Raw genomic sequence first — 27,197 nt, 5'->3', positions numbered from 1 at the left:
ATTATTAACCTTCACAAAATGGGTGATCTGTGAGAAGCAACAAAGAAGAGATGATCGGATTTCTGTAAACAGCAATACAGAAGAGATGATTGGATTTTTGTAGCTCTGATACCATATTAGATTTAGAGAAGATGAAAAACTTAGAAACAGTCTTAGAGAGAAACAATCTCGATAAATTCTCATTATTTTTTAATGAAATCCTAAAAGGATTTATATACAAATATATTTTTAGTGTAGACCACATTATCTTTACACAAATACATAATAACAATAAAGTACAACTGAAAATTATATACACGCATTATTAGAAGCAACATCACGAAGAATGCTTCACTTCATCTCCAGTTCCAACTTATTACGAAGAATGCTTCACTTCATCTCCAGTTCCAAATTATTACGAAGAATGCTTCACTCCATCTCCACTTCCAAAGACCATCATCAGAGAAATTTTAAACTTTACAAGGTGCTTTGAGTTTATCTACCGATATGGAGTTGGTTTTGGTCCTACTGGATTTACAACACTTAGATCATTTTAAATCCTTGTTCTTCCAACCCATTAGCATTGATGTTTAGGCTCCACTTTCTTTCTTGGATCTAGGTTTGAAGTTTCTTTTGCACCTAAGACGAGCAAATGCTACGTAAGTCATTAAGAAAAGAAAAACTATTATGATTGTACTTCTTTATGTTGTGCTTAATCCATTGTAATGATGAATTCATACTAGATATTACTAATAAGATGTCAAATTCATACTAGATATTACTAATAAGATGTCAAATTGTAATAATAGTGGTAACTTAAGAGTACATAGTTGTTGGTTTATGAAGGTTGTCTGCCCCTTTAGGTGGACGGACTTCTTAATGGAATTAGGAGTTGCCAATTAAATTAACAATGGTTAGAGCGATTGAAGTTAGTGAAAGTTAGTACAAGTTCTGATGAGATCTTTAATGGTCACAAAAACCCAACAGTTAGTCCTATTGAGTTTAGGATTAATATGAAAGAGTCACATAAGGATTTGAGAAATCATAGTCTAATACTGATTTTAGATAAGGAGAATATAGAATGAAATATATTCAAATCAGGAGAAGTATTAGAACGAGAAAAATGAAATGCAATCCTAATCAAGTTGGGAAAGGAAAATTGGATATTGGAATCTGGATCCAATATACTCCAATAAGAAATGGAATTAAGATAGAGTTGGAGATAAAATCCGATTCAATTAGTGGCTTTAGGAGGACTTACTATACAATAATGGAGGAATCGTACTCATATAATAGAGGCCTTCCATCTACTCCCCTTTCTCTTAAAAAAGAACCATGCCCCTCTATCTTTCCTCTTGTTCCTTTTTTTTTTTTTAATTATTATTTATTTAGATCTTTCTAAATCTACATGAACAACTCTCTGTCATGGATTGTTTCTCTTCTAATGTCCGAGAATCATATTCTTGGGAGAGTGAGATTCATTTTATGAGAGGAAGAATGGTTTTCTCATTATTCATTTTATGAGAGAGCAGGGTTGTCATAAGAGCATTTTCATTCCAAAGTACCTCGTTTTCTCATATTGGGGGGTAAATGAGAAAGAAAACATTAAACATTGATAGGGTTCTGTTTTATATGAGATTCAAATGAGAGCATAATTTTGCTGCGGGTTTTTAAGTGAGAAGATTTACTCGGGAGATGTGTAATTTTCCCTAATGGGAAACAACTGCTTGTCAGTATTGAGCTCACCTAGTCGAGCCCTCTCGCACAAATGTGGATACACAGTGGAACTTAGATTTACGAGACACAAAATAAATCAAAACCAATGTGAGTGTGTATGAATGGAAATCATACAATAAAACAAATAAAATAAATAATAACTTACTGGCATATTTGCAAATCAATTTTATTTATCAAAAAATCATGTGGATATTACCTATGCATATTTAAATATGTACTTCAGTTTTAATTGATATTTTCTCATAAAAAAAAAAAAATTTATAAAAAAATCAACATGAAAATAGCTCTTTCTAGTTAATCAAGCACAATTACGTCGAACTTCTTCAGCACTCCAACAGCTAATCAAACATAGATACTCAGAACATTTTAATCTTCCAACAAGTTGTTAAACACAAGTAGCTAGAACTTTTTTAACATTCCAGCAAGTTGTCAAAGGCAAACACCAAGTTTTCCTTGTAGTAATGCCTTTCTTCCAAGCAAAAAAGAATTTCCAATTTCTAGAAAACGCCTACTTTCCAGCAATCAAACGCACCCAAAGAGAGAAGAATTGCTAGCTTTTAGAAGAAAGGATCAATGAGATATTGGAGTAGGCTAGAGAAAGAGTATTGAGTTAAAGATGAGAGGGGTTGATGAAACTGTTTTGTGTCTTTTTAAAATGGAAAATTGTTTCAAGCGGGCTGGACCGCAGTTCTACCTATGCGGTCTAAAACGTGTAAAGTATCCATCTTAAAAATAGATGCAAGTAGGTGTTCTATCTAAAAATAATGAAAACTAACAAACTAACGATACAAATGTTTTTTTACTAGAATTATTATTTTTAGTTTTTAAAATTTATTTATTTTTTCATATTCATGATCTCCATGTTAGAGATTACATGTCCTTAAAAATTAAATCTTAAAATCAATCTCAAAAATGGATTTATTAAGAGCCCCGCAATTCTACATATGCGGACTTGGCCACATAGATACGGGGTCCTTTTTAAATAAAGGTTAAAAAAAAGGGTCCGGTTTATATAACGTTGCAACCTTAAACAATCCAATTAAGGCGCACTTCAAAATTTTATTATAACATGTAATTTTGTTATAAAAAATTATTAGTATTATCTAAAAATCTATTTTCATACCTAATTAGAAAATTTTAAATTTCAAAAATGGCTAAAATCAAGTAGATCTATATATATATATGAAAATCTTGAACATGGACGATCTGATAATGTGTTGCAAGATGCACTATTTCCGGTATTCAAAAACTTTTTTTTCAACATTAACAACATTTCCGATAGAGTTTTGAGGTGCATCTTTGATTCTAAATTTTAAGGTTGTAACCGTATATAAACTTTTCCCTAAAAAAAAATCTGATGCACTATAAGACATGTATTTAAAATGAAAAAAGTTCATATAAGGTTGCAACCTTAAATGTTGAATTACGGAGGTACCTTAAAAATCTATCGGAAAAGGTTGTTTTGATGTTCAAAAACCATCAAATTGATCATCTTGACATCAAGATGTATGAATATTTAAAACAAAAACAAAAATATTTTGAGTCCAAGAAATAGTGCATCTTGCGACACATTATCTAGACTATCCATTTTCAATATTTTCATTTGTTTATAGATATAATTGATTTTAACCATTTTATGAGTTTGAAATTTTATAATTAGATATGAAAATAGATTTTTAGATAATCTCAAGAATTTTTTACACCAAAATTACATGTTATGATAAAAAATTTAGACGTACGAGCTTTAATTGGATTGTTTAATATTGCGACCTTATGGAAACCACACCCGTTTAAAATACACCCGATCATTTCCCTACTCTTCTTTTCTTTTTTCTTTTTTCTTTTTTTTTTTATTTTAATTTTGTTTTGGGTAACATATGAAGCCCGGACAGCAGCCTATGTATAGATGAGTTAAGTGCCTTCAAATTTTGGTAGCGGATATTTTAATAAGTTTCAAATTCAACAAAGGGCCTATTAATGCCGACTGCTACGGTTATCCTCTTCATTTTACCAAATGCCACATTTGTTGCTCGCCAATACATTTCTTCAGAGCGTCTTAAGGAAAAATATAGAGGGCATTTGACTGTCATTTACGAAATTTGGAAGCTTGAATCGCGCTCCATGTCTCTCTCTCCATGAATGCACAGAGACTTGCAGGCATGGTAATGGTGGTGGGATCTCAATGCATGGGCTCGAATTCCAAACCCACACCCATGGCCATGCCCATATCAAATACAATAAATGAATGCGTTTTGTTTATTTATTCATTTATTTATCAGTTCTTTAATGAAGTTTTATGGTTGCTTCCTTTCTCTGCATCCTCTGTAAATTTCAGTCACTTGGATTTTAAGGAGGGGAAGAGAACAAGATACTTCTTGGGGTGTAGTAAAAATTAAGAAATCGATTAATAAATGTTACTTGGTTTTTTAGAGAGCCATGTTTATTAGAAACTATGTAATTTGGGTTATGAAAATGTAGTATTGAAGGAGAAATTTTACTGGCTTTTCGATCAAGAAGAAGAAGAAGAACACAGCTTTACTGGGGATTTCAGTCGAGAAGAAGAAGAAGATTAATTTTATTTGGGTTTTTTTATGAAATAGAAAAGAGAGTATTGGTTTTTCTGCAATTAAAGGTTTTCAAATATGGGTGAAGCAGTTCCTGTGGGCTTGGCAGCTGCTGCAACAGCAAGAGGGGCCATTGCTTATCCCCCAACTGAACAACTACATGAGCTCGAATACTGCATTCACTCTAATCCTCCATGGCGTAAGAGTTTTCTTCGCTATTACTCTCTCTCTCTGTTTTTTTTTTTTTTACTTCTCTACTGTTTTTCAATGAATGTATTTAGACACATGGGCTTTGTTGATATTACCTGTAATATGCTAGATTTGATTTTCATGCTCTTGCTTTCCATCACTTTTCCTCGTTTTCTTGTTATGCCCTTTTTATTGATTTTGTCGGTTTTCATATCTATAGTTAAAATTGATCTTTTTGCTGAAATATGTTTTGCTTAATACCTGTTGTCTTCACATTTCTTTTGAAGTAGCTTTGTCTTGAGATCTGAGAAGAGTGCTCTCTCTCTCTCTCCACCCAACCCCCCCCCCCCCCCCCCCCCCCTTCCCCCGCCCTCTTTTCCTTTACTGTGATCTTTCACTAATAAAGCTCACCTGTATGACTTGTATTTACAGCAGAAGTAATCATACTAGCCTTTCAACACTATATTGTGATGTTAGGAACCATTGCTATGATCTCCACCCTTCTTGTTCCTCAAATGGGAGGTGACCATGTAATTCTCTTGACCTTACCCATTATCAAAACCCTTTTTTATTATTTTTTGGTTAATTGGCCCAACTACTCTAATATTATAGTTTAGTTTTTTTCTAGTTTGTTTATTTGAATGATGGAGCAATACTTGTCATGAATTTGAAACAGGGGGATAAGGCAAGGGTGATTCAAACATTACTGTTTATGAGTGGTTTGAATACACTTATTCAGACATTGGTTGGAACAAGACTTCCTACTGTGATGGGAGGATCGTTTGCATTTGTGATCCCTGTAGTGTCCATCATAGATAATATCGCATCCCGGCCATTTGAAGATGGACATGAGGTACATAGAGAGAGACAGAGGTTACTTTCTGGACTAAAACTTATTTGGAAGAAAGGATAATACTGTAATATGAATTTTTTACAGGAACACAAATTTGATTTCTTTTCATCAGTAAAAAGCGTGAGGTTCAATTATGCAATTGATGAAGAAAAACTTTGGGAATGATGTTGCCTCGTATGCTCTTCAAAGTTCTCGACACTTAAATGTTCTTGAGATTCTTATGTTTTGGAGGCATAATTTGTTATTAAACATGCGTATCAAAATTAGAAAATATGACTGTTAAGGGACAAAAAAGAGTGCAATTCAGTTCAAAGGAAAAGAATTGCCTATTTGGTTTTTTTTAAAGGGAAAATGCAATATAGAATCCTATAATTGAATCTTGTGGTTCAGCAAGATAAGAAGGGATTTTCATTGATCCTTTCACGCCATTTTTTTCTCTCTCTATTGCTGCAATTGTTTTTTGTTTTTATTGTTGGAGGTGATTCGCAGTACATTCTTTTTATGATAATTAAGTGACAATATTCAGAACCATTATTCTAAAATAAATACAGATATGTCAGTGTGATGTCGAACTTAACATGGTATGAGTTCATCATACAATATGGGTATCCAAGTTTTCTGTGAAAATCAGTGCAGTACGCATTACAACATTGTCATTAGAAAAGAAACCAGATGGTTAATGATATAGGTTCCTGATGGTATCATAGATCTCCAAAGTGTTTGTTTACAATGACAAAGCAGCACCATTATATTGGATTTGTTTAAATCATTTAAAGTTTAGTACATATTTTAGATATTCAGGAATTCTACAAAAATCTTATAGGATCTGCATACTCTTTTCTTTTCAAGATCTTACTCTTATACTAATCCGTTATCATGTAACTACAGAGATTTGTACATACCATGAGGGCTATACAAGGAGCTTTGATCGTTTCATCGTTCTTGAATATCATAATTGGCTATAGTCAGTCATGGGGCATGTATACAAGGTAATAACAATTTTGAGTTTTCACCTAGAAAACAATTTGTCACATTTCGAGATTGGTTTATTAGCGTATTCTAAATTCTCGTGTAGCTAGTCTGTTCTTGATCATTAAAAAATATAAGAAAATGCAATTCCCAAGAAATATGCATTTGGATATTTAAACCCCAGGCTTACCGAAAATCAAAGATCAATTGTTATAATCTAAAAATTGATTATCCTAAGGTCATAAACTGCCAAAGTAAAAATTGGTTTTTTATAGTTGGGTGTGGTTTGTATAGAGCCTAGGCTCTGTACAATCAAATTAAAGCCTGCCTTCAAATAGTGTCGAGAATTGTGGTTTCAACACTGGAAATCTTTGTGATAGCCTTAAAAGATGTTTTATCTTTATTTGTAAAGTTTAAAGCTTCAAAAATAGTGTAGATCGACAAATCTATGAAACTTGAAAATCTTAAAAATTGACGGTCCAAAAATGCATGACAAAATACACTATTTTCAAAACTTGGAATCCATTTTTTTCTCATGTCCATGCATCTTCAAGTGAAACTTTTGAGGTACGCTCTAATTTGATTGTTTAGAGCCTCGGCTCTATATAAACTTTTTTTTATAGTTTTGATCTCCTATTTCAGGTATTTCAGCCCTCTTGCAATGATCCCTGCAGTTTGCGTTGTGGGTCTTGGTCGATTCGAACGGGGCTTTCCTCAGGTATTTCTTATAACACAAAGAAACTGATTTATTTTTTTATTATATCTTAACAGGTGGGCTAAAATAGATTTCTGGTTGAGCTGGTAGAAATTCGAGTAGTTTATGTTAATGTATACTTTTTATACTTGTTTTCAGCTGGCAAAGTGTGTGGAGATTGGCTTGCCTATGCTACTTTTACTTATCATCATCCAACAGGTAGTGATAGGTTACTAAGATTGTAAAGAAAAATGGTTTCAGCTATGTGTTGAAGCTTTATTTCTTTTTTTTTCCTACTTTCTATCCTATTGAAAAGTTTTAGTGAATTAATGAAGAAAATAAGAATCAAAAGTGATTATAATTTCTTGGGTTCAGTATTTGAAGCATCTCCATCCAAGGGCTTACCCCATACTCGAGAAGTTTGCTCTGCTTATATGCATTGTCATTGTTTGGTCACTTGCTGCCATCCTCACAGCAGGAGGCGCATACAACAATGTTCATGAGAAGACCAAAGAGCATTGTCGGACTGATAGAGCCTATCTTATATCATCAGCTCCATGGTAATGATCTGCACCACGTTGTCATTCGTTTATTTGGGTAATTAACCATACAAACCACAGAGATTGTATACATAAAGACTGGACTCAAGCCATAGGTTGTCTGCATGACAGGATGCCACAAGTTGTGTCTTGAGTTCCATTCTTACCAAGTCCTAAGTTAATATTCAAAAATAAAAATCATAGAAAGTATATGTCAAGTTGTATTTGGGACCATAGAAAAATGAGATTGAACAAGGCACTATTTATTACCACTTTTTCTCTTTTTATTTCCTCTTGTATCTTGTCATTTCACCTTGGAGTTTGCTTTGATCTCAGCATCTTTATTACCCTGGTTATTCAATTACTTATTATTGGTATTTATTTATTTATTTATTTATTTAACTTCTGCTTTGTTCAGGATCAAAATCCCATATCCATTTCAATGGGGCGCACCCACTTTCAGTGCAAGCCATGTTTTTGGAATGATGGGTGCTTCTCTTGTTTGTACTTTTGAGGTCTTATAGCTCTTGATCTATTTTTTTGCCTTTATTTCTTATCAATGCCTATTAATTAGGCAAGATGCGATCTGTTTATAATTTCTGATTGTACAGTTGTTCTTGCAGTCTACCAATGCATATTATGCTGCTTCACGGCTTGCTGGTGCAACACCTCCTCCTCCCCATGTCCTCAGTCGAAGCATTGGTTGGCAGGTTACTTAACTTACAAATGATCCCTAGTTTCATGTTGCAAAGATGCAGCATTTCCTTAATCTGATATGTGTTTGTGTGTGTATAATTTTCGATTGAGCTAGAATACAAATGAATTCGAATTTTAATGTTAGTTTAGTTTTCCTAAATCTAGTAAAGTTACAAATACAAATGAAACTTGATTAGTCTGTTTTCCCCAAGTAGGAGAACAATGGCATAGGAAGGTTAGAAACACCTAGAAAGAAACTAAACAAAGGAAAAGTATAGCAGAATTGAAAAGTTAAGTGTAGTAAAGGATCAAAACATAAGAGGAGCACTTAATTTATGGGGCAGTAAAGGTACCAGGGCATATAATCACTAGATTAGCAAAACATCTCCAACAAAATGAAATATTTTTTAAATTGTTGGTTTTTTCTGGACTCCCTTGTACAGAAATTTTAGCAAAACGTCCTCTTAATCTGAGTCAATTTTCTGTATGAATCTTAGAGATATTCTTCCAGTTAACCCCCTTAGGGGTTAGGTCATGTTTCGGAGTTTGTCTGAATAAGAACATTCTTCTTACCAGTTAGCCCCCATAGGGATTAGGTCAGGTTTTGGAATTGATCAGGATAAGAACACTCCTATTCTCAGTCTCAATTAACCCCATAGGGATTAGGTTCGGTTTTAGAGTTATAGGGAGACAAATTAGTTTGAGATCTGGAGGCACTAGAAAAACTTGCTTGCTTTGAAGTATTGAACACCCATGACTCTGTGAAATTTTGATATGCAAACAGTCCCAGCCATTGTTATAGAATACAACTGCATAACATGTTATGCGGCCTAGCCGCATATGCAGAAAAATGTGATGCCCCAAAATGTGCAGCCCATCCCGTGCATATGCGTCCGCATCTGCCGCATTGCCCACATCGAAATTTATTTGGCTTGTAGGTAAGTTTTTCATTTCCTGATACTTTTTTTTTTGTTGGTTCAATGTCTTCATCACCTTCAAGTAACAAGAATCCAACATGGAAATAACCTAAACTCAAAAGCACTAAGGATTGAAATAGAGCTATTTGTACTATGTGTGTGAATATTTATATGGGGGGTATTTTCCTGTAAAAAGAATAACTAGCTAGTCATCATTCGAGCCTTTTTCCAACTATTTGGGGTTGGCTACACGAATCTTAGTTCATCATTCTGCTTTATCAAGGGCCATACCCTTAGTGAGGCCACAAATCCCCATATCTTTTCTTACTACTTCCAACTATATCATTTTGGGACTACCTCTTGCTTTTTCCCTTTTGGCCTTCTACCTGAGCCAACTCGCAACTCTTGACAAGTGTTGTACTGGATCTATGCTGTACATGCCCAGCCCACCTAAGTTTACTTTCTCTCATCGCCTATTAGAGAACAACTAGCCAAGTAGCTGATAAGATTGGAAGAGAGACTAGGGCATACATAGAGAGCCTAGGAAAAGCACAAAAAAAGGAAGAAAATGAAACGAAAGGAATTGACAGAAGAAATTCAAGTATTTGATGACTTGTCTGCTTCAAAGTTGAAAGTTCATTTTCTTTTTCTTTCATAAACTTTTTGTCTTAAAAACTATCAAAATCATCTAAAAACTTAATTCTAACTAACACGGTAGTGTTTCCATTTTTTTTGGTCATTTTTTTATTTTTTATTACATACATTTGTTTCTGATTTTTAGCTCATTTATAATGGTGGGGCAAGCTGCCATGGAACTCACTCCAACTAGGCCTCGGCCTTTGGCAAAGGCTGAGTTACTCAGCCAGGCCCCATAACACTGCATCGTAGTGATTATCTTCTTTGAAGTACAGGGTATAGGGATGCTGCTAAATGGCATATTTGGGGCTGCTGTGGGTCCCTCAGTGTCTGTGTAAGCCACTCTCTTGAATCTGAACAATATTCTGATCACCTTATATTTTGTTATTGAACCCCAACTTGCTTTTCTTTCTTTGTCAACTAAACTACATTTTAAGTTCTTCATGTTCTCAGTCGTTCTTGTAGTGCAGTATTTGCTCTTATGGCTCTTGCTTGAATTTTATTTTCTCTAATTTGATCTCATAGTGAAAATGTTGGCCTCCTTGGAGTTACTCGACTAGGAAGCCGGAGAGTGGTTCAGATATCAACTGCATTCATGGTTTTCTTCTCAATCTTCGGTAATTTCAGAGTGTTTCAAATATTCAGATTTACAGAAGAGTCTCAAAACCTTGTCCAAAAATTCTCTGTTTTCTTGTTTCCTCAGGTAAATTTGGGGCCCTCTTTGCCTCCATTCCCTTCCCTATATATGCTGCCATGTACTGCGTCCTCTTTGGCTTTGTTGGTAGGTCTCAAACGATAAGGTTCCCTTAGAAATAGATCTCTCTCTCTCTCTCTCTCTCTCTCTCTCTCTCTCTCTCTCTCTCTCTCTCTCTCTCTCTTGATATATATATATATATATGTGTGTGAATTTTTTAAGGTTCTCTATGCAAACGCATGTTAGCATGTACGCGTATATGCATAGAGAACCATAAAAAATTTATACAATGTATGAATCATGAATGCAATGGTGTTCTTTAATCTTTACTAGAATATTCGATCCCTTTGTAGCTGCTAGTGGTGTCTCATTTATTCAATTTACAAACAACAATTCAATGAGGAACATGTACATCTTGGGCCTCTCCCTCTTCTTGGGCATCTCCGTTCCTCAATACTTCAACGAATTCTCTGCTTCAGCTGGACATGGACCGGTCAAAACAAATGCCAGTTGGGTAAGCTACAAGAACTAAACTTCTCTCTCTCTTTTTTATTAAAGTTACTTCAATTTTATAAATTCAAAGAATAACCAAATGGAATCATCAATGAATCATGGGTAATCCCTGTTTTTACAGTTCAACGACATATTGAATACCATCTTCTCTTCGGGCCCTACTGTGGCACTCATGGTTGCGACACTCGTCGACAACACATTGGACATGGTGAATTCTTGCAGAGATAGAGGAGTTCCATGGTGGCTTCCTTTCCAGTGTAAGAAAGGAGACATGAGGAATGAAGAGTTCTACAGACTGCCTCTCAATGTGAAAGAGATGATCCCACATAGGTTCTTGTAGCAAGGACTTTCACAGCACTAGTATATGCATATTTTCTTTGGTGGTTTTTCTTGCTGTCACCATTACACACATATATGCATCCATTATGGTTTTCTCTCTCATAAGAGTGTGATTTTTACTGGGCAATGATATATGGGTTCTCCTCCATTGTAATGAAAAACTTAAATGCAGCAGTTTCATGTGCCATTTCTTTATGAAATACGTGGTTGGATTTAGTTACCTCGGCTCGCTCTCAGACCATTTTCCAAGGAAATCATGGGCAACGGGTAAGGGTAGGGTCTGCTGGACCCGGACCTATACCTGAATAGTATTTAGGTCTAGGTTTTGGACATGGACCCAGTCTACAAGTTGGACTCGTACCTATACACGTTGGTTCTTGGGTCTGATGGGATCCATTGCCACCTTCACTATGAGCTTCTTTTTTTTTTTTTTTTTTTTTTTTTTTGCCTTTTTTTTACCATAGTATACCCATGGCAACAAGGTCTAAGTCACCCGCCGTTAGATTTTAAGTTGTTTGATTTGTCGATCAATAGCTAAAGATAACTACGAGTTCTAATTTTATACGATCCTCAACACACCCAAACTAATAGGGCGTGAAGTATTTTATCTTCAACAGTTTACAGGTACAGGTTGAGTCCAACCGGACCTGAACCTAGAGCCGAATAGTGTTCGGGTCTAGGTGTTGGACCCGAACCGACCCGTCGGGTCTGAATATTGGACCTATACGCCCAAGTTGGGTATACCCAACGGAACCCGAGTAGGGTTCGAGTCCATTAGCACCCCTAGCTAGCTGCCAGTCAGCCCCCCCAGCCATCTAAGAGAGAGGAGCAAAGCCCCCATCTAGAGAGAGACTTTATCCTTGGGTAGAGAGTGCACGCCTCCACATTCATAGAACGTCCGATTCGAATGCCTACCTCAACGCTTCGTAGGAGTAATTTGGTGGAGGGTGATTCTATGGATGTAATAAAGTGGATATCTAAGGAAGCGATGTTTCCTTCATGAGTTGATTCGTGAAGTTCTGGATTGGTGTCAGCAAATGGTGGTATCTTTTTGTGCATGTGTTTTGTGAATGCAATATGTAAGTTGATCCATTGGCAAAAGCAGGAGTTACATCTGAGAAATCAATTTTTGTATTATTGATTTGTTTTTTTCGTTTTTTGTGTGTAACCCTGAGTTTTATCCCGTGAAAAGTGATGCATTTGACTGATTTGGTGGAATGAAATTGTTATAATTCATCAAAACAAAACAAAAAAAGGCATTCGTATCAGACGGTGATGACCCAAGTGGTCTGCCCAATCCCTCGTCCTCCTGTATTGGACGGTGATGGCACATAACTATCAATCTTAGTCTATGGTCCTATGGATCACGAACATCTTTTCTATTTTGAATTTAATGACAAGTAAATCTAGACAAAAAGAATTGAGGGAATTTACACTAAGTCCCATTTAATCTTCAAAATTAAGAAAACAATTTTATTTTTTTTATTATACATTAAGTGCTTTTAGTGTTAGGATATTTTTATTTTTATCTTATTTCTTGTTTGGATATTCAATGTGTGAACTCTTAACCGCTTTTTCTTCTATGGAGTTCAATACTGGTTGGCGCATTGGATGTTTAAATTGATGTTTTTTTGCATGGAAAAGCCTTTCATGAGTCAGCGGGTGCAAGAGCCCGATGACTCACCGACATCCATATGTAACATAGACGTCAAAAAACTCACAAGTTTTACACAAAATTTTTTTAAAATAAATCACATTTTAAATATAAAAAATTATCATGACTCTCTAAAATTTTAGATTGAAAATCCATTTTTAAGATGGTTTATGAGGGGGCCTGCATATGTATAGTATGAGTCGGTTGACTCCTAGAAACCTCATCATTTTTGTATGGGTGTGGTTCCATAAGGTTGCAACCTTAAACAATCCAAGGTCCACCTTCAAATTTTATCATAATATATAATTTTGATGTAAAATGTTCTTAGGATTATCTCAAAATCTATTTTTATGTCTAATTATAAATTTTAAATTTCAAAAATGATTAAAATAAAGTAGATCCATAAACATATGAAAATCTTGAAAATGGACGGTGTAGATAATATGTTATAAGGTGCACTATTTTCTGAGACTCAAAATCTTTTTATTTTTCACAGTAATATATTTTGATGTGGAGATAATCCATCACATGGTTTTTCAACATTAAAATAACTTTTTCTTATGGATTTTTTACGTGCATCCGTATTTCTACATTTTAAAGTTGCAACCTAATATAAACTTTTGCCTTTTTGTATTTCACGGAATTGTTTTTCATTCTAAAAAATGACGAGTACGACCATTCCATTCCTGACATTTTTTTTTTTTGACAAGTGTTATCACTTATTATCGATGACTAAAAATCAGTTACATCACTCACTCATTACATCATTCAAATAGAAAAAGACTCCATAGCCACACCTCTTTTAGCCAAACCATCCGCAAGACTATTCAATTCTCTATAGACGTGATGGAATGATAAAGATCACTCTCTTTGTAGTTTCACCACTTGGACCCAAATCGAATGCAACAGCCAAGGAACTCGTTGATCTTTGTTGCACCACCTAATCACATTTTGGGAGACACCTTCGACTACAATATCATGACCCAAATTCATGGCTTTAATAATGAGTAGTCCTTTGAACAAGGCACTAAACTCTGTCATGTTGGCTGTGGCAATTTCGATAGGTCCAGCATAGGCAAGAACAATAGATCCATTCCAATCACGTACCACACCTCCTATCCCTACAGTACCCGGGTTATCAAGGGAGCTGTCATCAAAGTTTAACTTTAACCAGCCTTGTAGCGGAGGTATCCAATGACCAACTAGTCTACTCTTTACCCTCTTAAAGACCATCAGATAGGCTAAATTAATTCGCACATCAATCTCACTAATACCTCTCCCTTCCTCCATGACAAACAACCAACACCAAATCGTTTGAAAAATATGTTGAATCAGACAATCACATGATAGACCAACTCCTTCAAAAGTATGCCTATTTCGTTCTTTCTATACCTCCTAGCATACAGCTCCTTTCATTATTTGCCAGATCCTTGCCCCCAATTTTGGTCAACCCAAAAAAGCCAGCTGAAAAATGATACCCAAAACACTTTAAGGAAGAGCCATAATTAAACCTAAAATCCCAAAGAAATGATTCCAAATATATGTTGCATATCGACAATGGATTAGCAAATGCCAGATTGACTCCCCATCCTCCTTACACACAAGGCTGACATTTGGCAACATTTTTCTTCTTTTAATGAGATTATCCACAGTCAAAACTTTATTTTGCGCTACCAACCAAATAAAGCATTGAACTATGTGGGGAATAGGCCACTTCCATATTTGTGAAATTTGAGGCAGCGACCATTTATGGCGATCGTGAAACAACAGATAATACATTCTTTTAACCGAAAAGAAGTCATCTTTACTATGCTCCCAAATCACTTCATCTTCAATAGAATCACACAGTACCACCTCTTGTAGAGATAAAAATAAACTCGAAACCTGCTCTATAAAAAAATCATTACCTCTATTATATGGAAACTAGACATTCAATGCCACCTGCCTTCTAACTGATAAGATTCATATAACAAAGAATTTGAAAAGGAGGCATTTGCAAACAGATAAGGGAAACAAGACTTCAAAGGTCTATCCCCTAACCATTTTTTATGCCAAAAGGAACTTTAGCACCATTTCCCACACCACCTAATATCTCTATGCAGGTATGCTTTGAACAAGAAAATATCCTTCCAAAAAATAGCTCCAGATGCACTCCTTCTGCCACCTCCAATCCACACTCCAAATTTGTCACTACTATATTTCGCAAGTACGACCTTATACCAAAGCTGATCCTTACACAACAAACTCCGCCACCACCACTTCGTTAGCAATGCCTCATTCATTAGAGATACTCTTCGAATACCAAGACCTCCTTCACTTTTAGGGTTACACACTCTATCCCATCTCAACAAATGATATTTCCTATTCTCTTCAGAAAACCTCCTTAAAAAACACCGCATCATCTTCTCAATTTTCTTTAACAACACATGATGGCATCTTCACAGAGACATCTGATAAATAGGTAAATTTGACAAGCAAGATTTAACCAAAGTTACTCTTTCCCCTAGTGATAAATATTTTGGCTTCCAAAGATCTAGTTTAGTCTGAGCACGTTGAATCCCTCTATCCCATACTGAATTATGAAGCCTAGAATCAGAAGTTGAGAGTCCCAGATAAATTTGTCCACTCTGCATCCAATTCCCAACATTCAATGTCCAAATTGCCTCACTTTTCTTTTTCTTTTCTTTTTTTTCTTTAAGGACGCAGTTAGCATGCGGCCATGCCCGCACATGTAGAAATGCATGTTTGGCAACAAATATAGTTTTGAAATATAATTTGATCCTAATTTTTAGCGAATATATTTTCTTTAACATGGAGATCATGAATATGAAAAACTAAATAAAATTTAAAAACTAAAAATAATATGTTATGGTACTCAAACCATAGAGTAATTTATCATTGTACTTAACAATTTTGGACACATATATATCCTTGTTTTATACATAAAGTATTTTTTTAGTAACAATAGTTTTGGTCATTTGGAGGGGTATGACATCACCCATATAGGATATGACATTACCCACATAGGATGTGATGTCATCTACATGGATATACTAGTGGCATTTAATGCTCCATATGAGTGATGTCATGCTACATGTGGATGACGTCACACCCCTTCTAATGACAAAAAATACCCTTATGATTAAAATTCTTCAGATCCAAAATAAGGATATATAAGTGTCTAAAATTATTGAGTACAATGATAAAATACTTCATAGTGTGAGCACCCTAACATAATCCTAATTATATTAAAAAAACATTTGAACTGCTAGTTACAATTGTTTTTAAATGGACCACCTATTTGTATCTATTTTTCAGATGCATGCTCTATACCTCTAGACCACCTATTGTATAAATGCAGTCCAGCCCGCATAAAACAATTATTCTTTCTTTAAAGACCCAAAGAGTAGTTTGGATATTGGATGTCTGAATTGTTTTTTTTAACTAAAAAATTCTCAATTATTGGATCTTGATCGAACGAGTGAGAAGCTATAGTATATATCATAATATCATTTTTTATAAATTTTACCTATACTTCTCACCATTATATATTAGAAAAAATACAAATCAAATAAGTTGAAAGCATATATACCTTTAAAATTTTTAGGGATATTTATTTGTTATTTTATTTTTTTTTGAACTATTTTTTTTTGTTCTATACATGTATTTGATGGCGAGAAATATGAACAATCAAAATTTGAATTCGATAAAATAAAATCAAAATAGTAAATGTTGTCCAAAATAGTAAACGGAGCTTTTTGAGTCATTTTTCCAATGAACGTGTAGCTCGGACATTGAATGTTCGATTCGTAAAAATATCAATTCACTCATTAGAAAATCCGAAACTCAAATTTTCCCTTAAAAACAATCTTTTAGGAATTTTAAGGTGGTTTCTAAAATCTTATAATCAAAACGTAAAAAACGCTTTACAAACATCTATAAGTTCCGGTCATAGTTGTTTGATAGTGTTTGAATTCTAATAAATTTTTTATAAAGCATATTTATTTAAAATTTGGGACGTGTATACATTTGACCAACTCATATTAAAATAAAATATTTTAAAAAATTATCCAAAAAAGAGATGACAATACTCTTAAAATATTTGTAAAGGTATTTTGGTCATTTTATCACTCAAATTATGTTTCTTTATTTTATTCAGACGTGCCTCGCAAAGGCATGCACACCAAAAACTTTCAAGTTAATATAATTTTTAAATAAATTATTAAAATTCAAACACTCTCAACAACAATGATCGTGTGATAGATTTTGAACAGTGATGGGTGTGACTGTGTGATGGATTTTAACATTAAGAGGCTTTTAGATAAATATAGTAGAAATACTTACCAAAAAAAAAAGTACAATGAAAACGTTCTCTGCCCAAGTACATACACTGCCAAATAATTCTTCTACCCAAGGAGTACATACACAATATGCTCCCTCCGAAAGTTCGGAACTTACTACACATGCTCAATAATTATTATTTTTAGTTTTTAAAATTTATTTATTTTTTTATATTCATGATTTTCATGTTAGAGATTACATGTCTTTAAAAATTAAATCTTAAAATCCATTTCAAAAATAAATTTATTAAGAAGCCCATATTTCTACATATGCGGACTTGACCACGTAGAAACCAGGTCCTTCCCTATAGGAAAATTGTTTCAGACGGGTTGATCCGCATTTCTACATATGTGTTCCAGAAAGTGCTAAGCATCCATCTTCATGTATTCTGTTTAAAAATAATGGAAACTAACCATCTAAATGTTTTTTTACTAGAATTATTATTTTTAATTTTTAAAATTTATTTGTTTTTTCATATTCATGATCTTCAGGTTAGAGATGACATGTCTTTAACCCATTTCAAAAATAAATTTATTAAGATGCGGGCCGGGCCGCATAGAAACCAGATCCTTCAACATATTTATCTTATCGTTGACAGTCGAACCGACTGGTGGCCTTTAGCTATCCTTCAACGTGCCCTTTTGTTCACTCCACGTGTCAAGAATAGCACACACGTGTCATCAACAGACACAAGTTCAGACACATCACCCTTCCCTAAAACCCTTTAACCCTGAGGACCCAAGACCCAAAAAGAACCACCTGTTCCTGAGTTCTCTCCTCTCTCTCTTTCTCTCTCTAAAATCTGTCAGTCATTCTCCCTCTCTAAAATCAACTCTCTCTCTCTCTATATCTAAAATCAGTGTCTCATCCTAATCTCTCTCTCCATGTCTGAACCACAGTTTGAACAGGAAAAACCCACTCCCCCAACTGGAACTGGTGGAGATGCACCCACTTCTCCATCTCCTCAAGATGCCCACCGCACCCATCCACCACATAATGGTAAAACCCGACCCTACCTATTTCTATCATCTCTATAATTAAGGGTTTATGATGCATCCATGTATTATGTACGCCTGGACCCGTATTTCATGCTCAAAAGCCGGCGGTTAGGATTCATTCTAAGCCTACCCCCCCTGGATCTATAACTCGTGCTTATAAGCCGGCGGTTAGGATTCATTCTGAGCCTAACCGTGTGTCATGTTTGTGCTGATGCTTATGATTGAGTCTTTACCGTGCTTGACTTGACCCCAATTGGACGTCCATTTTTCTATTAAACTCGCACTAATGAAAAATATAGAAAACTATTTACAATAAAATAAAATGATCAAAATATTTTTAAATTTTTAAAAGGTATTTTGATCATTATATTTTATAAAAAATTATTGTTAATATTTTTTTTTTTTTTTATAGGTGTGTCCCAATGAAAAATTATTATTATTAGTTTTTTTATAAGCGTGCCTCAATGAGAAGATGGCACGAATCAAAGTTCATATTCAGAAAAATTGTATTAAAAAAATTTAAAAAAAAAATTTTGAAACGTCTGATCCAAGATCAGATCGTGAGAGTCTCTGGTGATTAAAAAAAAAAAATTGGACGGCTGGATGGTAGGGGGAGTATAGGACTTCTATGTCTTTGGGGTAGGGGGAACACAGAGAGCTTTCCCTTGTATTCACGTATCATATTGTGCATGAAAAATCAAATCAGGTGTATATCTGGGATTTTCAGTGTAGAGGAGCAAAGCTGAGATTCTAAATTGCTCGGTTTGTGTCGCTCTTTATAGTTAAGTAAATAATATTATGCTCATGCGGGTGTTTACTGTCTATATACTCGCTTGGGTAAAACCTCATCTAGAATTAAATTTAGAACCCCAAAATTACAATAATAGAAAAATATCGAATTGCACCCATAATGTCTCAATGTTAATTAGACACCATCTAATTTTTAGACGGTACGATCTAAGTATTATAGAACTTAAAATGTAATTTTTTTTTTCTTTTTGAGAATAATCTAACCAGTTATCTTAGGTGGTTTTCAAATCTTCATATCGAAAAAGAATATGAAGTAGTTCTTCTGACCGACCGAATAGATGTACACTCCGCTCCTGCAGGAGCATTCATGCTCATATTACTAATGAGACTGTATTTGTATTAATAATTTGCATGGGTGTCACTTCTGAAGCACTATCCTTAAATTATTAGCTTTGTCACATGGACACTGGACTTTGATATTTGCCTTTATTCTTAGAACCTGCTTATAAAAGTAGTGAAAAGCTAACTAATGTCACCTTAAATCATAGTGCATGATGGGAAATGTATCAAACTACACGTGAGAGATCGGCTATTTGATATTTTAAAATTTTTGTTTAATTTCAAAATACCCATGAAAATATACATGATTATACTTAAAACAGTTAAAAAATGTGTGTTTTGAGAGTGATTAGTGGGTAAAGCAAAGCTCTCACACAAGAGCTTAGCAGGGGAAGTCTGTACTTCCATTGTTTAACCACCACGAGAGAACCGATTTGAACTACTGATGGAAATGAAGCGAAAAGCAAGCCTTCTACTTGATTTGGATCATTTTTTAGGGTTCAATTTTTTATAATTACTGACGAAAATAGATTCTCAAGCCATCCTAAAAAACATTTATATCAAAATGACATTTATGATAAAATTTAGAGCTGCGCCTTAATTGGATTGTTTTTAAGGTTTCAACCTTATGCAAACCACACCCTTTCATGTAGTTTTGTGTGTGTTTATACATCATCATTTGGGAGCTAGTGAAAATGAAATATTCTAATATGATCATACGTATGCCAACATTAACAGTCACACCAGCTGATGTATTCCTGTGGAGAAGGAAGAAGCTTAGTTTCTCTGTACTCGTGGCTGCAACTCTAACCTGGCTTTTGTTCGACAAGGTTGGATACACCCCCATCACTATGGTTTCGTGGGTCGCCCTGTTCGTTGTCACTGTCGTGTTTGTTTCTGCACATATGGCCTCACTTTTCAATAGGTACGCCATTGACTACTAACCAAGTAGGTATAATTCAACAAATTACATTAGAATTTTTCTGCACATTTTTGTACTTGACGCTTTCAATTTATTTAAAATAAAATCTTAAAGAGATCCTTCATTATGCATACGAATAATAGAATTTAATCAAATTTCAATCGACAAAAATGTAGGCAGTTATGAAAATATTTTTCAAACAAAATGCAATTGAAAATATTAGCTATATTGGTGAATTGGTGAAAATGATCTCAATTTCAAATGCTGGGTTCATAGGGAGTTGCCACCAATACCTAAATTGGAGATCAAAGAGCAGTGGACTGCTGAGATGGCTTCTGTATTGAGTGAGCGGCTTAACAACATTGCCCGATGGGTGCACGAAATGGGTACGAGGCGGGACTATATGCGGTTTGCCCGAGTGGTAGCTGGTCTGGGGCTTCTCTCAGTGACGGGTAGCTGGTTCGACACGCTTACAACGGTTTACATTAGTGAGTCTTTTCTTCCTTTTCCGGTCGAGTTCATCTCATTCTAAGGGTTACTCTTCCATGTCTATTGTCATAAGAGTGACATGAAGCTTATAATTTTGAATCTATTCAGAATGTGGATCAGGATGGACTTTTTTATAGGGAAAATTATAGATATCCTCCTGAATGAAATTAGACATTTTTCCCTATACTTTTAGTATTACACTCACAACTCAAATGCTATCTATTTTTTCTTGCCTTTACCCGTAAAAAAAGTCGAAATATTTGAAACTAAATCAATGGGGAGAGATGTCAAAATATTTAAGATTGAAGCAATGGGGAGAGGATCCACAAAGCTCATTTTGGGGTATCAATTATTCTTCTTTTTTTATATTTACACAAATGTGCCCACACACAAGGGCACAGGCTTAGGGTTGACCCGACCTTGATCCCAGACCAATAACCAATAAGTCTAGGACGGACCTCGAATCGGACCTTATCGGGTCCAATATCCAGGTGCAGATCCCGGCCCAAGTCGGTGGACTAGTAGGACCAACCTGTTTGCCGCCCCACTTCTAGAGGAAGAGGAAATTATCTCTGTGCGTGTAGCTATCTTTTAATCACATACCTCTGTATTTCGTCTTATTTCAATTCAGTGGCTGATATTTGTTTGGACTTGAATGAAACAACAAAAATTGGAATAACATGTTTGCAATTGAATGATGGGATTGCAGGTTTATTATTGGCATTAATCTTGCCGCCTTTGTATGTAAAATATAATCACCTGCTCAACAAATACATGGAGTCAATTATAGAAAGAGGAAGAAGATTATACGAGATGGTGGACCAGAAGTTTCTGAGAAAAATCAAGAACAGGTCCCAAAAGGAGAAAAAAGTGGAATGAGAAATCACTTTTTCTGCTTCATTCTTTTTTCTCTTTGCTTGTGACTGGGAGCTTTGTTTCCTTTTTTTTCTTTGTATTACTAGGGTTATGCAGCTTGTACTTAATGATGTATGCAAAGAATTAAGCCTTCCATAAAAGAGTGATTTGCTCTTTATAATCTCTAGGTGTAGATGCTCATTATGCAGATTGATTGCTGATTTTTAGCTACTTTCTAATTCTGGTAGTTGTGGTTTCAGCGGCGTTGTAGTCTAGTAATGGGTCGAGTAGCCCGATTGCCTTGGCCTTAAAAGGTAGGGCAAGGCACAAAATGTAGCCCGAGGACCTAGTAGACGAAGGCCTGGCCTGCTCGGCCCAGCCGTTTTTTTTTTTTTTTTTTTTTTTTTTTTACCTAGTAGACGAAGGCCTGGCCTGCTCGGCCCAGCCGTTTTTTTTTTTTTTTTTTTTTTTTTTTTTTTTTTTTTTTTTTTTTTTGTGTAAGTGCTTTTTCTTTTATTTTTTTCTTGGCCACGCTCAGGCTTAATGAGGCTAAGGCCAGACTTGGCATACCGAGGTTAAGCCCATGCCTTGGCCTAGCCTAGGCTAAGCTCATTGCCACCCTTGAGAAAGAAAAAAAAAAATTTCTTTATTAATTTTTTTGGGTAGTTTAGTGGGGAATGACGAGGCCCTAGGGAAAATTATAAAAATAAATAAATAAATAAATAAAACCTCAAAATTACTTCTACGTAGTTTACCTTCAACTTAATTTTTTTTTTTTTTTATAAAATACATTTTTTATGTAAATACTTTTCAATCAAATAAAAAAAAAAATGTAAATTATTTTATTTTAAAATAGGGGCGCTGGATGTAAATTACTATATTTTTACTTTGACCAGACATTTTTTGCTTTCTATCCCATCAAAATAGAGGCTTTGGACGTGGTGTATATGTTGTCCGCAGTAAAATGCGGTGCGGCAGTAGCTTCGGCACTATATAAGTGGACGTGGTGTATATGTTGTCCGACAGTAAAATGCGGTGCGGCAGTAGCTTCGGCACTATATAAAGTGCAATGAAGCAGGTGTAAAAGGTGGTCTGGTAGTTGCAAAAAGCGGTCTAGGCAAATCGGATTTTAAGAATCCGGCATTATGCAAAGGGTATACAGTTTTGGTTCGGTAAATTGCATGCGCTTTGATAATGTGGTGGTGCGTTTTGGCAATACCCTATTAGGGTTTAAAAGTCAACATAAAAATCTGGTTAAAATGATTTGCGTTTGGTCAAAATGATTTGCGTCTAGAAGGGTATTTATATTTAAAAAGGAATTTTTTTTATTTTTAGGGTATTTGTTTGTTTTGGAAAAAAAGGCGAGAAAAAAAAAAAAGTTTAAGGGGATAATTGGTCTTGGTTTTATTTGTAGTTTTAATTATTATTTTTAGTTTTAAAATTTTATTCACTTATTTATACTCATGAAATCAATGGAAATCAACCGTTTAAATATTTTTTTATTATAATTATTATTTTTAATTTTTAAAATATATTTATTTATTCATATTTATGAAAATAATTCAACTTTTTTTATTAAAATTATTATTTTTAATTTTAAAATTTATTTATTTATTCATATATCTCCATGTTAGAGATTTACATAGATTACATGTTCTTAAAAATTAAGTTTTAAAATCCATCTCGAAATTAGATTTATTAAGATGCCCACCCGTATTTCTATATATGAAGGTTTTGCCGCGCAGAAAGAAACTGGGTCTTCCTTTTATAGTGAACGGCGAGTGCGGTTTATAAATAAAGTTATTATTTTAATGCCGGTTTCCCACTGTGACCCATGGAAAGAGACGAGGTTGTCCGGTTGTTCTTGAAGTTTCTCAGCTACTACTACGAACTTGTATTGGGTGTGCATCCAACAGAAAAAGTTGAAGGTACCATAAAGAAGAATGACTAGACCCGACCCGAGCTACCCGAACTATAGTGACTATTGAAGTCAGTCATAATTGATTAAATTATCATTCTTGGCTGTGATAAAAGAAAAAGTTTATATAAAGTTACAATTTTAAAATGTAAAATTACATATGCATTTTAAAAATCTATCGGAAAATGTTGTTTTAGTGTTAAAAAACTTCTAAGTGATCATCTCGACATCGAGATGTATGAATATAGAAAAAAAATATTTTGAGTCGTAGAAATAGTGCAGCTTGCAATACATTATCTAGACCGTTCATTTTCAAGATTTTCATATGTTTATAGATATACTTGGTTTTGACCACTTTTTTAGTTTAAAATTATATAATTAGATATGAAAATAGATTTTAAGATAATCTTAAGAATTTTTGCACCAAAATTACATGTTATGATAAAATTTGATGGTGCACCTTACTTATTGTTTAAGGTTGCAACCTTATAGAAACGACACCGTATGATCAATGGTGATAGCGTGGGATTAATTTGGAGTAAGATTTTAATGGTATAGATAGCGTGGGATTAATTTGGAGTAAGATTTTGAGCTCTGGAGGGGATATGAAATATGGAGTATTGGGGGAGTATGGATCAATATTTTCAGTTGCTGAGTTGATTATAATTTGGAGCCATTTTTTTCGTCTCTTTGTGGGGGGTGATTGTTACTAACCAATTTTTCGGACCTTATATTTTGAGTTCTAAATCAATTTTGTTATTGACAGTGAGGGATGAACAAAATTTAGGGAAGATGTTAGTAGAGGATTCGGATATCCTAATTACTTATAGAAGGATTGCGATTTAATTTTCATTTTATTAAAACTCTAAAAGAAAATTGTTTTATGCGGGCTGGACCGCATTTCTACATATACGGTCCAAAAGCATAAAGCATCCACCTTAAAGATGGATGTAAATATGTGATCTATCTAAAAACAATTGAAACTATGCATATTTTTTTAATAGAATTATTTTTTTAGTTTTTAAAATTATTTATTTTTATTTATTCATGATCTTCATGTTAGAGATTACATATCTTTAAAAATTAAGTCCAAAAATCCATCTCAAAAAGATATTTATTAAGGGGCACGTCTTTCTAAATGTGCAGGCTTGGCCCGCATGCTAACTGCGTCCAACTCTAAAATCAAGTTGTCTACTAATTATCCCCAAACCTTGAACAAAAGGGGTGTTCCAATGGGGCCTATAGGTGGGTTAAGAATATATCAAGTTGCTTGCTAATTGCTTTTATCGAAAAAGTATCTTAAAAAATTTTAGAGAGAGAAACTATCTCAAATTTTACTTTTTAAAGAAAGAAAGTCTTAAGCTTTTAAAGAGAGAAACCATATCAAATTTTAAAGAGAGAAAAGTACCTAAAGATTGTAGATGGAGAAACTATATCAAAATTTAGAGGGAGTACCTATATATTTTTAGAGGTAAAATCTATCGTAAAATTTTTAGAGAGATTAACTATCTAATATCTTAAGTTTTAGAGGGAAAAATATTCTTAAAATTTTAGAGAGAGAAACTATAATATATTTTAGAAAGAAAAGCTGCCAGAAAAGTTTTAGAGATTGTTATACGTCATTTTTTACGTACTTAAATCTCCGAGGCAAATAAATAGAGAGTCAGTAGTAACCTGATCCCACAAATACCTAAGACACGGCCAGACCACGGGGACACTACAGGAATAAGCCTAAAATTGGGCGACCCCTAAAACTGTATCAGAATGGCTTCAAAGTTTCATCGTGTTCAAATAAGTTTTGATATGATCAGGATGAAACTTGGTTTTCAAACCTACTTCCTATCATAATGAAAATAGACCCTATAACTGCAGCCATATTTTTTAGGTCTCAAAATAGTATCAAAACTACTTCATTACATCCGGAACGTCAAAAAACCTCCAGGGACCAAATTTGGACTCAATCGAACCCTCCGGGATCCTTTTGGGCATCACTTACAATAAAATGGTATGCTTTACACTATTGCGGTGCAGCTTTGGTGAACTGTATTTTCTCATTTCGGGATGATTTTCAAATGATCATATCTCGCTCGTTTTAAGTCCAATTAACCTCAAATTTAGACACGAGCTAGATCTTGACGATCAGATCATTTTGATATAAGGTAGGCATCTTGGCATGACCCAAAATAAGAGAATTTCTAGACATAATATGTACTCAGAAATACTAAAATTCGAAATTTATACAAGAGAATATCTAATTCTTTGGAAGGCCATAGCACAAGATCCCGATGTTGGATCGTCACAAATATGGGTTTGTTGCAACCGTGCTTCGAAGAGCTACAGTTTGGTACAAGTTTTGCACACAATCAGAAACTAGAAGACATGAATTTCATGGTCGAAGAAATGCATACTTTTTCGGCAACGTACCAATTTTGGAATACGCTGAAATCAAGACTAAAACGGACGAAATTTACTGCAAAATGATTGTGACAATAGCATCTTCAAGTTGTGATAAAAATGAAGGCTTGGAACATCACAAATCAACTTACATTGATAGATGAAGAATTGCAAAGTTTATGGACTTGACCGGATTTTTTGTTCTTCCTAAAAAATCCGTTTCAAGACGATCAAAGGGTATGAGAACGCTAAAAAAAGCACAAGCATCAAATCTCCGACGTTTGATCACCTGAATTACCACTATTGGTGTCTGAAAAAGCTCCCAAAGACTAACAATGACAATAGGCCCCTTATGGAGAGATGGTTTTGTCATTTGTTGAAATGTGTTTAAGGGCATTTTCGCCTTTTTGATCCAAATTTGAGATTATTGTTTTAATTTAATAAATATTTATTTTGTGATAATTTTGAGTACTTTTGAGGATTACACCTTTGTTTCAATGTTGCTCTATATAAAGAAACCCATGTCACTTGTATTAGGGTCTTTGAACTCTCTTTTAATTTTTGCCATACATTTGCAATACTTGAACATTTTGGAAAGAATTTTAGCTGATTCTCTTTGCTTTGCTCACGAGTTCACGACTAAAAGGAGAAGAGAGAGAAACACTTGTTAGAGAGGAAAATACCCCTAGACCACCATACACCACAGCCCATTTCCTACTCCACTCATCATAGTCCATTTCGTACACCATACATTACCCCGTATACCACCATACCCTACACCTCATCCTGTACACCACACCTTACACCTAAATCCTAACCCTTTCTCTCCCATGTGCATTCAAGGAAACACACGGAGGTTCATCTGCACACACCATAAGTCCACTCTCTTCTTTCTCTCTTCTCCTTTCTTTCTCTCTTGTTCTTCTCACTCTATCTTCCCTACACGAGCTTAGGCGGGCCCTGTGTTCCCCTTGTCTTCCTTTCTTCTCTTGTTCTCTCGTCTTTTCTTGTCTGAAGTTACAGACCTACACCTAAGGTGGGTCTGACTTCCTCCTCTATTTCTTTCGTCTTATTCTTTCCTTGCCCGTGCTCTACAAGCGCACCTCTGCCCGCGTTCTATAAGCGCATCTCTGCCCGCCCTCTGCACGCGCATTCCTACCCGTGCTCTCTACAGTGCACGTCAGCCCACGCTCTTTGCATGGGCACTCCGACCCACCC

At 34.7% G+C, this 27,197-nt stretch overlaps 2 protein-coding genes across 3 annotated transcripts; both read left to right on the top strand.

Moving 5' to 3' along the window:
* The first annotated feature begins 3,642 nt into the window (after nucleotides 1-3,642).
* On the top strand, nucleotides 3,643-11,519 carry LOC18442684 (nucleobase-ascorbate transporter 3). 2 transcript variants are annotated; one of them, XM_006852898.4, is made up of 14 exons: nucleotides 3,643-4,479; nucleotides 4,902-4,999; nucleotides 5,146-5,322; nucleotides 6,211-6,311; nucleotides 6,934-7,009; nucleotides 7,145-7,204; nucleotides 7,361-7,545; nucleotides 7,943-8,039; nucleotides 8,148-8,234; nucleotides 10,049-10,107; nucleotides 10,299-10,390; nucleotides 10,477-10,554; nucleotides 10,821-10,981; nucleotides 11,102-11,519. In XM_006852898.4, the coding sequence occupies exons 1-14, from the start codon at nucleotides 4,359-4,361 to the stop codon at nucleotides 11,318-11,320; spliced, it is 1,611 nt and encodes a 536-aa protein (XP_006852960.1). In that variant the 5' UTR covers nucleotides 3,643-4,358; the 3' UTR covers nucleotides 11,321-11,519. The 2 variants fall into 2 exon arrangements, 1 of the variants encoding a protein (XP_006852960.1); XR_016046803.1 differs by having other exon boundaries at nucleotides 3,645-4,479; nucleotides 7,943-8,013.
* A 6,555-nt stretch (nucleotides 11,520-18,074) lies between these two features.
* On the top strand, nucleotides 18,075-21,848 carry LOC110007964 (reticulon-like protein B13). Its single transcript, XM_020672528.2, has 4 exons — nucleotides 18,075-18,313; nucleotides 20,140-20,326; nucleotides 20,600-20,811; nucleotides 21,522-21,848. The coding sequence occupies exons 1-4, from the start codon at nucleotides 18,199-18,201 to the stop codon at nucleotides 21,689-21,691; spliced, it is 684 nt and encodes a 227-aa protein (XP_020528187.1). The 5' UTR covers nucleotides 18,075-18,198; the 3' UTR covers nucleotides 21,692-21,848.
* Nucleotides 21,849-27,197: the final 5,349 nt, after the last annotated feature.

Source organism: Amborella trichopoda, chromosome 13, assembly GCF_054954075.1.
Source record: "Amborella trichopoda isolate Santa Cruz 75 chromosome 13, AtrichopodaSantaCruz75HAP2 v2.0, whole genome shotgun sequence".
NCBI lineage: Eukaryota > Viridiplantae > Streptophyta > Magnoliopsida > Amborellales > Amborellaceae > Amborella > Amborella trichopoda.
Note: the sequence above shows the minus strand (reverse complement) of the source record. Positions and strands in the feature narration are given on the sequence as shown.

Coding starts and splice junctions, on each gene's coding strand:
- LOC18442684 (XM_006852898.4), top strand. CDS start 4,359: ATGGGTGAAGCAGTTCCTGTGGGCTTGGCAGCTGCTGCAACAGCAAGA. Junction 4,480..4,901: donor TCACTCTAATCCTCCATGGC/GTAAGAGTTTTC, acceptor TTGTATTTACAG/CAGAAGTAATCATACTAGCC. Junction 6,312..6,933: donor TCATGGGGCATGTATACAAG/GTAATAACAATT, acceptor CTCCTATTTCAG/GTATTTCAGCCCTCTTGCAA.
- LOC110007964 (XM_020672528.2), top strand. CDS start 18,199: ATGTCTGAACCACAGTTTGAACAGGAAAAACCCACTCCCCCAACTGGA. Junction 18,314..20,139: donor CACCCATCCACCACATAATG/GTAAAACCCGAC, acceptor CAACATTAACAG/TCACACCAGCTGATGTATTC. Junction 20,812..21,521: donor GCTTACAACGGTTTACATTA/GTGAGTCTTTTC, acceptor ATGGGATTGCAG/GTTTATTATTGGCATTAATC.